This window comes from Pimephales promelas, chromosome 14, assembly GCF_988280905.1.
Source record: "Pimephales promelas chromosome 14, fPimPro1.hap1.1, whole genome shotgun sequence".
NCBI classification, from domain to species: Eukaryota; Metazoa; Chordata; class Actinopteri; order Cypriniformes; family Leuciscidae; genus Pimephales; species Pimephales promelas.
This window is the reverse complement of record NC_142782.1, coordinates 15297208-15313019: the sequence shown is the minus strand read 5'-3', so window position 1 is coordinate 15313019 and position 15812 is coordinate 15297208. Positions and strand designations below refer to the sequence as shown.

The 15812-nt window shown below is 37.6% G+C and overlaps 1 protein-coding gene across 1 annotated transcript; it reads left to right on the top strand.

The window, feature by feature from the left end:
• Positions 1 to 3482: 3482 nt before the first annotated feature.
• On the top strand, positions 3483 to 9509 carry LOC148973702 (uncharacterized). Its single transcript, XM_089119185.1, has 4 exons — positions 3483 to 3621; positions 4276 to 5235; positions 5619 to 5933; positions 9370 to 9509. Exons 1-4 carry the CDS (start codon positions 3525 to 3527, stop codon positions 9474 to 9476), a joined length of 1479 nt encoding a protein of 492 aa, XP_088975311.1. The 5' UTR covers positions 3483 to 3524; the 3' UTR covers positions 9477 to 9509.
• Positions 9510 to 15812: the final 6303 nt, after the last annotated feature.

Genomic DNA, 15812 nt, shown 5'->3' with positions numbered 1-15812 from the left:
TCATTTATGACACAATAAAAAGGCCAAACAGAAAACTTTGAAGACTTAAAAATGGGTATGCCGTCTGTGTTCCACATAAACGAAATGTTTCTGGAATCACTGAGAGGCCCATTGCAAGTACTAAATTTCTGATAGGTTTTTCCGTCATATATTTCTTCAATACTGTCATGACACTTTTTATGTCTATTAAACCTAAACTTCAGTTTTTCTTCAAAACCTTCCTGAGCAAACAATCTCTTCAGTTGTGCTTCAATGGGAACCTCAATGAAATAGGAGGTTGATCCCTCCATCAACACATTGGCTTTACAGGTTTTACACTGGGTGTCTGTACTCTCAACAATCATGAAGCATGAGCTACAATATTTGTGCAAAAGCAGAGAGGAGGGATCATCAAAAAACTGTTTAAATTTGTGTAAATTTTTAAGACACTCAGTCTGTGTATCAGAGGGGCAGTGCAGAGATATTAATGTAAGCAAATCACTGAGAGCTTTTCCTGTTATTTTGTGTCTGTTTGCAAAAGTCATTATGAGGAGAAGACTCTCTGCAACAGAAATTGGTGCATTTCTGTACAGTGGATCTACAGTGTTTGTAGAGCTTTCGAGTTCTGTTCCCTCCTCTTGGTTAAGCTCAAAACTGTCTTCAAATGATAGGTCATCATCAATTGAAAAGTCTTCATCAAATAACGCATTGTCATCTAAAGTCCCTTCCTCAACATATTCAGGTAGAGGCTCAGGAAATGTATCCATGTAAATAGGCTGTTCAGGCTCTGATTCAACATTAAGAGCAGAGTGATGCATCTCACTTGTGTGTCCATTGCACTGGGATGGACAGTTGGCGTAATGGATGTTACACACATTTGTGTTTGAAGAGTCTTCCAAATTAGCAGATCTGGTCACTTCCTCAGTGCCGCAATCATCTGACCTCCAGTTTGTTGCTTCTAGAAAAAAAAGAAAAAATCAATTGATTAATTTGCTTTTACTTGACTGATGAATTTATGGCTTACTAGTCTCAACATGTTTATTTTTCATTATACTTATGCTAAACACATTACTAATGAATTACTAGATTAAAGTGTTATAATAACCACCTGAGCTGTTAGTAAAACCTTGACAAGGTTTGAAGGTCTCACTTCAGTAACAGTGTTTTATTGGACTCATTAACTTTTATTTGAATTAATGCTCTAGTCGATCAAAATTTTAAAGCTTTGCAACATGCGATTTCCACAATAAATAAACTACATGCCATCTTGGAGACTGAAGGAAATGGAGTTGTGATTTGGACATTTTTGCACATATTTTACCTCTATTTTCCTGTCCGTGTGTGTCCTGCAGAAAAATGAGAATGATAATACATTAAGCATATTTAAGACTCGCATGCAAATTTATAAGACATTCCTAGGTTACAACAATACAGTATATACTGTAGGAAATCCTGCAATAATTCTCCCCTCATGGGGATTAAAATATACATTTTATTGGATCTGTTTAAAAGAGGTGATTTACTTGGATGGCCATTTTGAAAACTGTACTTTTCAGACATGTTCTTGCTAATCCCACATATAAAGGTGATCTTAACAGACTGTCATTTCAAACAAATATTTTATTGTTATATAAAATTATTGAGGAACATTGTCAGAACCATGGAGCTGATGAAATGTTGCTGAGTCATAGCAGCTACAAAATATATTTTATTTTTTAGAAATTACCTGAAAGTCACACTTCAGTAAAAGGGAAGTTTTTAAAATATGACTTTGGTAAAAGCTAGTTACTGACATGAAAAAGACTTTAGTAGAAGTATTAAAGTATATGATATCACAGTAAATGTACTTCAGTTTCAAAAGTGTAAGTAAATTACATAATATTTACATGTATGGGTTGGTTGATTATGTCCTGGCCAATAATTAGATTTGTTATTGACCTGAATCAGTTAAGTCATTCATGTAAATTAATCTAAAATGTGCTGTTTTGACTCTGAAGCTTCATGTAATCTGTAAAGCAAATGGAAACTATAGTTATCAGATAAATTTGTAGTAAACATGAAAATATTATTTTTCCCTAAAATAGTGGAGTGGAAATATCAAGTGGTAAGTTAACCAACACCTCAAATGGTACATAAATACATAACTTGGGTGAATGTGCTTATATTCAATCACTGCAGATGACAATATAAAAATAATAAAATGTAAATTTCCCAACCTTTCTTCTGTATCTTTTGCAAGTAATTTGCTGGCTCTTCACCTTTCTCCTCCAGCGTGAGTTGTACTTCTGCGCCATTTTTTTTAGCTCCAACTGTATAATACACACACACACACACACACACACAAATATAGAAGATGCTCTTCTTTGATGATGGTGGTATAGACAGTGCAGTCTAATACACAGTGTTGTTACACTTACCCCCCTACTATCAAATGTATCAGTAACCTCTATGGAAGAGCAATATTGACTGGTGTCGGGGGCTGCAGGGAAAATAACCTGTGGTTGACAGAAAAAAGGTACAGATAGTTCATAAAAGGGCACAAAATATATTACATTTATTCAGACTGAAAAGGGTTACATTAAATTAATAATTATACACACGTGCAACCTTTCCTATTAAATAGAAATTGATTAACAAAGTTGACTAAATTATGATCATAATGAAAATGATCGCAGTGCAGTTGTAACATTTATTAGCTGGTACAGAATGCAAATGGCATGTGACAAACATTCACTTATTTTACTAACCATTTCATTATTAGGGTTTCATAAAGTTATTGTAGTAAATGAAAACAAAATTATATGACACTGACTGGCGTACAAGAACAATAAGTTAACTGAAATAAAAATAAAACTTGATTTTTTAATGTAAAAATAAAAAAAATCAAGTAACTAAAAGATAATGTGCTGTACATTTACAAAGCTCAAAAAAACCTTAAACTACAAAGAAAACAAAGTTTATTCTATTATTAAAAAGTCGCTGTATCCACTCACCACTTATAGATGCTGCACCGCCACCTTTGTTTTCTTTTTTGAGCTTCAGTTGGCGCAAAAACCCAGTGAACCTTGAACCTTACGTCAGCAGAAGAGCGCCATCAGTCACAAATGCTGCATCGTCATTGGTTAATTCACGGTGGAGGGGCGCTGCTTAATCAACGAGGTTTAGGCGCGCGTTAGTTAACGTATGAGTTGCAGACAGGCCGAGTCAGACGGAATGGAGGAAAAAACAGTTGCAGAACTCAAAAGAAGGTAAGCAACATTTTTATTTATTTTTTTTAAAACAGAATTTAGGTACATTTTAAATGGCGAGTGTATCCGGGTTCTGATACTTTCTGAAGAAACTGGTCGTATTTTGTAGTTGGCTTGCTAGGAATGCCATAGAATTAGCTCTCTGCAATAAACATCTTTATACAAAAATATATTTCTACATTCAGCGAGGCCTATATATTCTCGAAGTTACATAAATTGTGTATGATTGGAAAAATTTGATCTCGTGCAGTGAGACACCAATAATTGAATGTGTTGTAATTTTGTTTCTTTTACAGAATGAGTGCAGATACAAAACTGCCCAGAAGAGCGCGAAACCCTCCGAAAAAGATGAGTTTGTATGAACCAGACAGCTCCCCCAGAGATAACCAAGATGGTAATTGAGTTATTTTACTATGCTACGGGGTTAGCTAATTTTGTTAAGTATTAAAAAATGGTTATTTTAACGTATTTTGGACACTTTAAAAAATATTCGTCAGTATTTGGTCTCCTGGATTTTTTTATAAATACTGTATATTGGTAGCTGGCACAATATTGATTACAGGAATTGTCATGAAAAAGGAGTATTTGTATATTTTTGTGACTGAATTTTGCGAATTATCTCAAAATTTAAGGGATAAAATAATTTGTATAGGAATTGCAGCTCAAAGTTCTTTGCAAAAAATATCTCTACGCCATTCTCTTCATAGACAATATGTAAAATAAATAAACAAACAAATAAAATATGTGACAATTAAATAATGAATATGTGATAATTAAATAAAAAAAATAGAATAGAGAGTGCATAAATCAAAGAGTTGCAGAAGTGAATAAATTTGAAAGTGCTAAAAGAATAAAGTTAATCCTAGTTGAAGGCTAAAGTGAAGAGGTAATTTTGTTGCTTTGCTAAAAGTATTAGAAATAAGACAATAAAGATATAGTAGCATGTTTAAGATTGAATTGAATATGAATATAAATTTAAGATTGAGAAGATTGATTTACACTGATTTACTCACAATCTCCTTTTTGTTTACTTTGTGTTCATTTTCAGGACTTTTTGTATTTTTGACCTTTGAAGATGGATACACAGCAAAGATTTTTAATCTCTGTGATATTCTAAACAAAGATGATAAACCCATCGCTTGCTTTAGAGATCTGACACCAGGAGAAAAAGTACTTGCAAGATGGTCTGACAATAAGTTCTACAATGCTACTGTAGACTTCATTGGAACAGCTGACAAAACGGTGGATACCAAGAAGGCGACAAAGAGGGACATGAAAAAAAGAGATGCAGCTGCACAAAGATTCTACAACCTTCCATTCCTACCTCAAGCAGGCCAGTCCATCTCTGCACAGGATCACCCAAATACTGTGGACCAAAATGCCATTCAGCCTCCAACAACCTGGCCAGTGTACCAGCCTCCACCTACAGAGTCATTTCTACCTGTCCAGCCACAGTACCAGCATGCAACTGCCTGGCCACAGTACCAACTTCCAGTTTCCCAGTCATCACCGAATAAGCCACAACATTACCAGCATTCACCAGTCCAGTCGCTCAACCAGTATGGAACTACTCTGTCTCCAATTCCACACAATTCCAGCCTTTCGCAGTATTCAAAGCATCACCAGCCTCACACAGCACTACTCGCACCTTCAGACCAAACACAACAGCAGCCTGTTTTGGCAGATTTGGATCAGCGAAGACAGCCACCAACTCCTACAGCCAAAGAAAGCTTCCTCCAAATGTTGCAAAGTCCTAATACACATCAAAAACCTGCTGTTCTTGGGGACCAGAGCCAGACAAGCACCTCTGTACATGAGGCTTCTCCAAGCTCATCTGCAGATACTGTAATCATCGAGCGTGATCCAATTCCAGAATATGGAGAACCATGTTTCAGTTCGTCTGAGTCAGCAGAAGACAGATCATGGAAGCCATGCGAAGCATGCAAGACAGAGGTGGAAAAATTAGTGGAGGAAAATGCCAAACTGCTTGATGTGCTGTGTGGTATAAGTAAGTATGTTTTGTCTCTCTGTTGCAATTACTTGTTCTTTTAACACTTCTTTTTTTTCTCAAACAGTTTTTCGAACACACCTAATATCTATTCAGAAGACTTGTGTAAAAAAACGTGGGTAATAATCTAGTGTATTAAAATGTGCAACATAACATTGTAATTATGTTTTTATATTGGTATGTTTAAAGTTCTACTACATTGTCTTACTACTTTGGACATTGGGAGTTATTTGATGCTTAAGCTAAATCTTAAAAGCTTTAAACAATTTGGTAAAACTCTTATCCAATCATGAAATCTTTTGGACTTTTTAAAAACTTTTTTTTTTTAACTTTATAAATGCTGCTGTGTCCCTGTAAGGTAATATACATCTTTTGTGTCATAGGTGGTGAGCACCTCGAGGCATTCAGAAGTTTTCTGGACAAAGTGGAACAGATCCAACCTCAGGCTGGTGTTTGGGCTCCAAAAGGCAGATCTCGGCAGCAGGAGCTATATCCAGGAAGTGGCCTCTTCTTGTCCTCGACTAACCTGGCTGCAATCCATGCAACCGCAAAGAAGGACTGCCTTCGCTTGTTCCATCTTCTTTTTGATGAATTCTTTACGGCAGAGGAGTGCAAGAATGCGGTGGCATTTGGGAAACACGGAAAGGTGCCAGATGGGAAGAGAGTCCTGGATAGGTTCAAAGTCAATGCTATTCTAAGTAAGTATGTGCTCATGTGGTTGTTAAAGGGATAGTTCACTTTGAAATTAATTTTTGGTATGTTTTATCTTTCCTCAAGGGCATCCAAGATGTAGGTGTCTTTGTTTCCACAATAGAAGTTTTCAATTTTTATATTTTTAGGTCAAACCGTTCTTGTCTATCATTCATATAATGCAGGTCTATGGTCACCACCTCAAAGAGCATGCACAGAGAAGTCCAGATTAAACATGATTTAATGACTCGTGAATGTAAGTACACATTAATGGCCTAAGACACGAAACGAGCGGTTTGTGTGAGAGAACGAACAGTATTTAAATCGTTTTTATCTTGTGCAACCACAGCCACGTCTTACTGATCTGAATCAGTTGTTCAATGTCCAACTGAACCGAACCAGACGGGCTCTGACCGAAATGAACCATGTCCAACGTTCCGCCTGAAGTGATCGCTTGCGCGTGTACATCACTCATTGTTTACACAGAGATTTCTGAAGTTTTGCCATTCACTGTGAAGATCTAAACATATTTAGATACACAGGAAATAGCAATGGAAGATGATATCGATATATCTAAATATGTTTAGTGAAAGGTAAAACTTCTGAAATCTCTGTGTAAACAATGAGTGACGTAGACGCGCGAGAGATCACTTCCGGCGGAACGTTGGACATGGTTCAGTTGGACATTGAACAACTGAATCAGATCAGTAAGACGTGGCTGTGGTTACACGAGGTAAAAACGATTTAAATACTGTTTGTTTTCTCACACAAACCGCTCGTTTCGTGTCTTAGGCCATCAATGTGTACTTACATTTACGAGTCAATAAATCATGTTTAATTTGGACTTCTCTGTGCATGCTCTTTGAGGTGGTGACCATTGACTTTCATTATATGACTGACAGATAAGAACGGTTTAACCTAAAAATATCAAAATTGAAAATACTGTGGAAACAAAGACACCTACATCTTGGATGCCCTTGAGGTAAGCTAAAACATACCAAAAATTAATTTCAAAGTGAACTATCCCTTTAACAATTTGTGGAAAAAGTTGTGAAAATTCATAGGAAAAAATGTGTTGGCGGTTTTAGGTATAACGATAAAAAACCCCTAGGTGTAACGATATTCGAACCAAACCGAAAAAACGCGATACAGAACTCATGATTCGAATCGTGATACTCTCATTGCGTACCGAACACACCCGCCCCCTGCTACCCCGGCCCCGCCCAGCCCGGCTCAATGGACCTCATGTTATGTGTACTGTACACAACGAATTCAGTTTTGTAGCCTAGCCACTATTAACCACTAAGTAAACGCGATCATCTCTTCCTCAGTTACAGAATGGACACCTGAAGGTATGTTGAAAGATACAGTATACTTACTGAAAGGCATCATAACTCGTGTAATCGCTCAATCAGTGTTTCAGCAGCGGAAAGACGTCAATAAAACAGCATAGCTTGTCACTAGCATTATATTTACCTCAACAGGCAAGTGATTCAGTGTCCACAACTTTGTTTCCTATAAATGAACTCTTGCACTAAATAAATGCACTAAATTAGCCTATATATTATATTTTACTTAACCTGTTAATGATATCTTTATTATTTAATGTTTGTTTAAAATATCTTTCATGAAAATGACAACTGTGTAAATTATTATATTTCAAAAAGTTAATGCAAAAACTGCCTTATGTTTAGTTTACATGTTTTCATACAATGTGTTGTGTGTTGATTATTATATCTAAAAAATGAATAGCATCTGAATTTAGGTTAAAAGTCTAGGCTACAACCTTTAATGTTATAGTAATGTGTGGCTCCCTATACACTCACCGGCCACTTTATTAGGTACCCCATGCTAGTAACGGGTTGGACCCCCTTTTGCCTTCAGAACTGCCTCAATTCTTCGTGGCATAGATTCAACAAGGTGCTGGAAGCATTCCTCAGGGAGTTTGGTCCATATTGACATGATGGCATCACACAGTTGCCGCAGATTTGTCGGCTGCACATCCATGATGCGAATCTCCGGTTCCACCACATCCCAAAGATGCTCTATTGGATTGAGATCTGGTGAGTGTGGAGGCCATTTGAGTACAGCGAACTCATTGTCATGTTCAAGAAATCAGTCTGAGATGATTCCAGCTTTATGACATGGCGCATTATCCTGCTGAAAGTAGCCATCAGAAGTTGGGTACATTGTGGTCATAAAGGGATGGACATGGTCAGCAACAATACTCAGGTAGGCTGTGGCGTTGCAACGATGCTCAATTGGTACCAAGGGGCCCAAAGAGTGCCAAGAAAATATTCCCCACACCATGACACCACCACCACCAGCCTGAACCGTTGATACAAGGCAGGATGGATCCATGCTTTCATGTTGTAGACGCCAAATTCTGACCCTACCATTCGAATGTCGCAGCAGAAATCGAGACTCATCAGACCAGGCAACGTTTTTCCAATCTTCTATTGTCCAATTTCGATGAGCTTGTGCAAATTGTAGCCTCAGTTTCCTGTTCTTAGCTGAAAGGAGTGGCACCCGGTGTGGTCTTCTGCTGCTGTAGCCCATCTGCCTCAAAGTTCGACGTACTGTGCGTTCAGAGATGCTCTTCTGCCCACCTTGGTTGTAACGGGTGGTTATTTGAGTCACTGTTGCCCTTCTATCAGCTCGAACCAGTCTGGCCATTCTCCTCTGACCTCTGGCATCAACAAGGCATTTCCGCCCACAGAACTGCCGCTCACTGGATGTTTTTTCTTTTTCGGACCATTCTCTGTAAACCCTAGAGATGGTTGTGCGTGAAAATCCCAGTAGATTAGCAGTTTCTGAAATACTCAGACCAGCCCTTCTGGCACCAACAATCATGCCACGTTCAATGTCACTCAAATCACCTTTCTTCCCCATACTGATGCTCGGTTTGAACTGCAGGAGATTGTCTTGACCATGTCTACATGCCTAAATGCACTGAGTTGCCGCCATGTGATTGGCTGCTTAGAAATTAAGTGTTAACGAGCAGTTGGACAGGTGTACCTAATAAAGTGGCCGGTGATTGTATAGTTTACAGCATTAGCAGATTATTGTTTTAATGCTTGTGAAACGTTTAATTGTAATTGAATGAATTTCAAAGACAAAGACCATTTTTTTCATTAAACCACTGTTAAAAAATAAAAACCGAACTGAACCGAACCGAACTAAACCGAACCGAACTGAGATGTCAAAACCGTGGGGAAACCGAACCGTCAGTTTTGTGTATCGTTACACCCCCAGTGGGAACCCAATAAGCCATATATACCCATATATCACATAGCTACTTTAAATGTTATGATTTTGCTGCATTTCCTTATGTGATCCATTGAATTTTTGTCGTATCTGAAAAAAGTTGTCAATACTCTTGTGGTAACTGCGGTTACTCAATGCAATCTGTAATTTGTGCTTTATTTTATTTTATTCTTGCAGCTTACGTCATGCGCTGTAGTACACTGGATGGTTGGACACCGGTTGAGAAAAGTAAGGTCAAAAAAGCCTTCATAAACAAATGCCGCATCAGGGCCACAACACTATAAATACCGGATGGGGACATTTGGATCAGACATTTGTTGAAATGACAATGTTCACAGAAAGTCATTGTTTTCATATTATGTATGTTGGCGTCAGAGACTCAAGTTTACTGTTTACCTGTTTACTGTCAACCTGGCCTGCCACTGCTTATAACATTGTTAAAATTGTTACCGTTTTAAAAACAATTAAAAACAAAAGAATTTTACGACAACAAAAAAGCACTTTAATTTTGTAATGACCATGTTTAACTGTCTTTAACAGTTTTTGAACAGTTTTTGCTGTCTTTAAATTTGTTAATGTTATTTTGATTTAAATAAAGATTCAGATTCAAATTTCTTTATTTCTTTACTACATCAGCTAATCTACCATTTGCTATAGATTTGTAAAGCCTGATGGCTGTAGATAGATCCTCTGTCTGTCCTGCAGTGAAGAGAGAGTACCATTCCCGTCAGTTGTTTCTTTGGTCCATCAAGATGTTCTGAAGTGGATGATCTGTGGTGTTTAGAACGGTGAATCTAGTCTGGTAGGAGGAAAAGGTCTTGATTGAATTAGTAATTCATGTGTGTGCGTGTGTGTTTGTGTGCATGAGAGGGAAAGTGAGCAAGAGAGACTCGGATATTGCTCCATAGTAGCTCCAGTAGTACTCATTTTCTTTTTCAAAGGAGAAATAAAGGAGTCATTAAAAACACTGAATTGAGATTAGCAAGCCATCTCATTTTAGTCTCAGATATGACTCCCTCTGGTTATTCTGTCTCACCTAGTGAATTTTAGGAGAAACATATGAGAAACATTTTAGACAAAATAGAGATTAAAATAAGGCTTAGATGAGAATCTCAAATTTGTCTCCTAAAAGCAAGCTCTGAGCAGTAAAATTTTCCTCTGTCTCACCTATTGCTCCTAGTGAATTTTAGGAGAAACATATGAGAAACATTTTAGACAAAATAGAGATTAAAATAAGGCTTAGATGAGAATCTCAAATTTGTCTCCTGAGCTATAGAAAAGCAAGCTTTGAGCAGAAAAATTTTCCTCTGGGAAAGTACATTCTATATAGTATGATTGCACCAGAGTCAGGTACAGGTACTTTTTGCCAACACTTTTATGAGTTCTGTAAATTTGGACACGTGTTTTGTCACATACACTTCTTCACCTATATAATAGGGAAGTTTCTGATTTCGGATGCAGCCTATACTGTATGGGTGCTCAGTTTTGCATCCAGTTTTTTTGAGCCAATCACAAGAGTTATATATGTCACAACTCACGTGACTAATCACTTTGGAGATGTAGGGAAATTGCATCATGACAGTGCTGATTTGCTGCATGATGGGACTAACTATACAAAACAAAACAAGACCAAAGAAAAACTACACTCACCTAAAGGATTGTCAGGAACACCATACTAATACTGTGTTTGACCCACTTTCGCCTTCAGAACTGCCTTAATTCTACGTGGCATTGATTCAACAAGGTGCTGAAAGCATTCTTTAGAAATGTTGGCCCATATTGATTGGATAGCATCTTGCAGTTGATGGAGATTTGTGGGATGCACATCCAGGGCACGAAGATCCCGTTCCACCACATCCCAAAGATGCTCTATTGGGTTGAGATCTGGTGAGTGTGGGGGCCATTTTAGTACAATGAACTCATTGTCATGTTCAAGAAACCAATTTGAAAAGATTCAAGCTTTGTGACATGATGCATTATCCTACTGGAAGTGGCCATGAGAGGATGGGTACATGGTGGCTATAAAGGGATGGACATGGTCAGAAACAATGCTCAGGTAGGCCATGGCATTTAAACGATGCCCAATTGGCACTAAGGGGCCAAAAGTGTGCCAAGAAAACATCCCCCATTGCATTACACCACCACCACCAGCCTGCACAGTGATATCAAGGCATGATGGATCCATGTTCTCATTCTTTTTACGCCAAACTTTTAGTCTACCATCTAAATGTCTCAACAGAAATCAAGACTCATCAGACCAGGCAACATTTTTCCAGTCTTAAACTGTCCAATTTTTGAGCTCTTGCAAATTGTAGCCTCTTTTTCCTATTTGTAGTGGAGATGAGTGGTACCCGATGGGGTCTTCAGAAACTCACCCATATGCTCACAGGGTAGGCTACTGACCACTGACTGATCCCTTCACAGAGGAGCTCAATACCACATGTGTCCTGAGGGCAGAGAAAGAGAGAATAAATATAGATCCAGATCATATCCTAATGCCTGCTGTTAGCCTCTTTTTCCTATTTGTAGTGGAGATGAGTGGTATCCGGTGGGGTCTTCTGCTGTTGTAGCCCATCCGCCTCAAGGTTGTGTGTGTTGTGACTTCATCAATGCTTTGCTGCATACCTCGGTTGTAACAAGTGGTTATTTCAGTCAAAGTTGCTCTTCTATCTTGAATCAGTCGGCCCATTCTCCTCTGACCTCTAATATCAGCAAGGCATTTTCGCCCACAGGACTGCCGCATAATGGATGTTTTTCCCTTTTCACACCATTCTTTATAAACCTTAGAAATGGCTGTGCGTGAAAATCCCAGGAATTGTGAAATGCTCAGACAGGCCCGTCAGGCACCAACAACCATGTCACGGTCAAAATTGCTTAAATCACCTTTCTTTACCATTCTGACATTCAGTTTGGAGTTCAGGAGATTGCCTTGACCAAGACCACACACCTAAATGCATTGAAGCAACTGCCATGTGATTGGTTGATTAGATAATTTGCATTAATGAGAAATTGAACAGGTGTTCCTAATAATCCTTTAGGTGAGTGTATTGTTTGAGTAATATTTTGTTTTATTGTTTTTGAAAAAGTATTTTATGCTCACTAAGTTTTTATTTGATCAAAAATACAGTAAAAACTATATTGTGATTAAAATTAAAAATAGTCGGTGTAAAATGTAATTTATTCCTGTGATATAAAGCTGAAATTTCAGCTTTGATTTTCTAATGAGCTAATTTGCTGCTCAAGAAACATGTTTTATTATAATTCATTTAGACAACAGTTGTTCTGCTTAATATTGTTTGTGGAAACCATGATTCTTTTGTCAGGGTTTTTTGATAAATAGAAAGTTCAAAAGAGCCGCATTTATTTTGAAAAATGCGTTGGCAACATTATAAATGTATTTGCTGTCACTGTAATGCGCTCTTACTGAATAATATTAATTTATTTAAAAGTATAGTACAATTTTGATATTGTAAATTTAGATTTTGTAGATAAGTGGACTCCAGGAAGACTTTTTGGAAACCAATGGGGATCCAAAATAAAAATAAAAGAAGAATTTTCGAAAGAGTTTAGTTACCGAAAACTGACTGCATTTGTTCTTTAAGCTTTAAGACGTTCTTTTCAACATCAGCTCACATATTCTATCTGTAGCTTTGAACTATGATCACGGCTGATTCTTCAGTAGGAGTGAATCATCTGTGTTGGAAGCTCAGCAGAATCTGGTAAGGCAAAGGGTCTTTGAAGGGAGCGTCACACTGGCTCTATATCAGCAGTTATTTGACCTGATGTGGCCTTCAGCTCAGAGCGCGTCCCCTGGGGTTGCTCAGCCAGAGGATGTGGTCAGGAGCAAGGATGTGTTTGTAGACTATTGAGTAGATGTGAGCAGGGGTCACTTCCCTCTCTCCCCCAACACTGTGAAGTGCATTAGGAAGAGAACAGATGGGAATGAGGTGAGCTAATACGTCAATGTCAAATAGCCAATAAAGGACCATGTGAACAAAAGAGAGACAGAAGTAGAAGGTAGAAAGGCTATGCTTACACCTGGAATTAAGATGCATTTTGGTCAATTGGATCATGACGAGGGAGACACATTCCCACCTGTATTATTATGAAGATTATTGGTACCGTTTAAACAGATTTTGGTATATTGATATATTAACATTAAATCACTAAATACCACCCAAGTAATGTACAATACCATAATACCTGAAACATTGTCACTAAATTATTTACACGAATTTCTGGCAAACACATGCAGCTTCCATTATTTTTACAGTAAATGTAACAGGATAGGGATGCACATTATAGTGTGATATCAGCTGAAATTAGAGATTTTTTTTTTTAATTTGCTGATATCGGTCAATACTGTGTATATTTAATTGTACATGCTCATTTCCCCTATTTTTGCATTTATATTACCTTTGACAAAAGATCAGTTAAAGGTGATCTTTTTTTTAAATACTTTTATTAAAAAATTGTATCTATAGGTTACATTTAATAACACTTTAATCTTTATCAAAAAAATACAAAATAAAAAAAATAGCAGAAATGAATAAAAATGAACAAAGAGATGGTGAATTAAAGTAAGACCAAGTTCTGACTTGTCATAAATTCGTTCCATGGACAAATGCTAAAAAAGGTAAATAACAAACCTTATCTTCCCTGTTGCTGTTACAAGTTCCAACATGACTATAAAACCGGAAAGTTTTTTTTTTTTTGTTTTTTTTTTCAAAAACTCGCCACATTTTTACACATGAACTCTTTGCCTTTGAAATGAGATTACAGTGAGTAACCCTTTGCAACAAATGAATTTCCCATAATTCACATACACTAAGACAGTAACTGCCCCTCAGGCAGTTGTACTTTTTTTTACATTACGTTACTTCAGTACACCAAACTGACACGTTTAAGTACGAAAACACTTGTATAAGTATCACATTAATTAAAAAAAAAAAGTGCTTTTCTGTGTCCTGACACTGTTGTTTCGGCTGTATCAACACTACTCATTAATTCAGTCGCTCTGTTGCATAACCATGGACTGAGGGAGCAAGAAACAAGTGTGGGATGGAGAAACTGAAAGAAAAACAGGATGACTTGGGTAAACATCAGCTTCTATCAGTAGCAGAAGAGGGACATTTGACAAGTGTTTTCCTCTCAAGTGGAATACAGTTTAACATGCGTTTCCACTTCCAGCAGAACTCGCCATTAACACTCTTAATCGAAAGTTTAACATCACTGTTTCTCACATCTGATTCAATGAATTCAGTGATTAAATTTTCACTGACCGCACCACAAAAAAAGTACTACATTAATTAAATAGTTATTATTTTTGACCCATGTATCCTTGAATTGTAATAAATAAGGTCAGGGTAATAAATAAATAAGGTAATTGTCAGGGTTTGTGCAGGCAGAAGATGACGAGAAGGCTGTAGATTCAAATACAAACTACTTTAATCACAATTTCTCACAGAGACATAAGCTGGGGGTAGCACAACAACATTACACAGATGAGAACGGACAAAGACTGACTGAACAGAGAGGACTAAATACAGACAATGACTACGTTTACAAGCAGCCAATAACCCATTCAAAACCGGGATATTAGCAATAACCCGGTCGCGAACGGCCAATGTAAACACCGGCAAAAACACGAATATGCTCATATCCCAGATTTTACCCTTATTGTACCTGGGGTACCCCTTTTCTAACCCGAATTTTTGGTCATGTAAATGCGTATCGACATATCCCCATAGTGATTTGTGTTCTGCGCATGTTCTATTCACAAGGAATCTTGGTCTTTTGAGTAGAGAGACTTCTCGGCGCATACAAAAATCTGCATTTAGTATACTGGAAGTAAACATGGCGAGACCAGGCGAGACAAAGCACAGCATACTTTTGGAGCGAGGTCAGTAACGTTACCAGCATCAAAGCGCAAACAAAGGCGATCGCTATCTGCCCAGAACTATTCATTATCCGTGTGCTGCTGTTGTTGTTGTATTTGGATACAGGAAGAAGAATCGGAAATGACACATATTACGTCACAGATGAAGGTAATTAACAAGACACAGGTGATGAAGATGAACTAATGACGGTAGGCATGGTAACAGATGAGTGGACGGACTAAGAATGACAACAGAAGATCAAAACAGACACAAACGTGACACTAACACCGTGTCCTAACCCGTCTGAATTTAAATAGCTGTATATAAAAAAATTGTTTTATGTGTGTTTTTGCCTTTAAGTAGATGGTAAATATTGTTGAGATTATCAATTTCACTTTTGCACAACAAATAAATCGAAATTTTGGTATGTTGCAAATCTGCAACAGCGGGCATAATGGTCAATTTGGTATGTTGCAAATCTGCAACAGCGGGCATAATGGTCAATTTGGTATGTTGCAAATGTTCCTGACCGGAGTAATCCTTGTGTGTAAACAGGAAATAAGTCCGTCACTTTGCGGTCCCACTAGAAACAAGTGCTTGTCGAAGGTCCTAGGTCCGTAGCGAATATGCTAACACATTCTCATCCCAAAAAGTCATATAACTGACGTTTTGGGACGTATTTTGACCATACGTCAATATCCGCCTTTTTAGGGCCCCCTTAAACGTCGGTAGATGGCGATC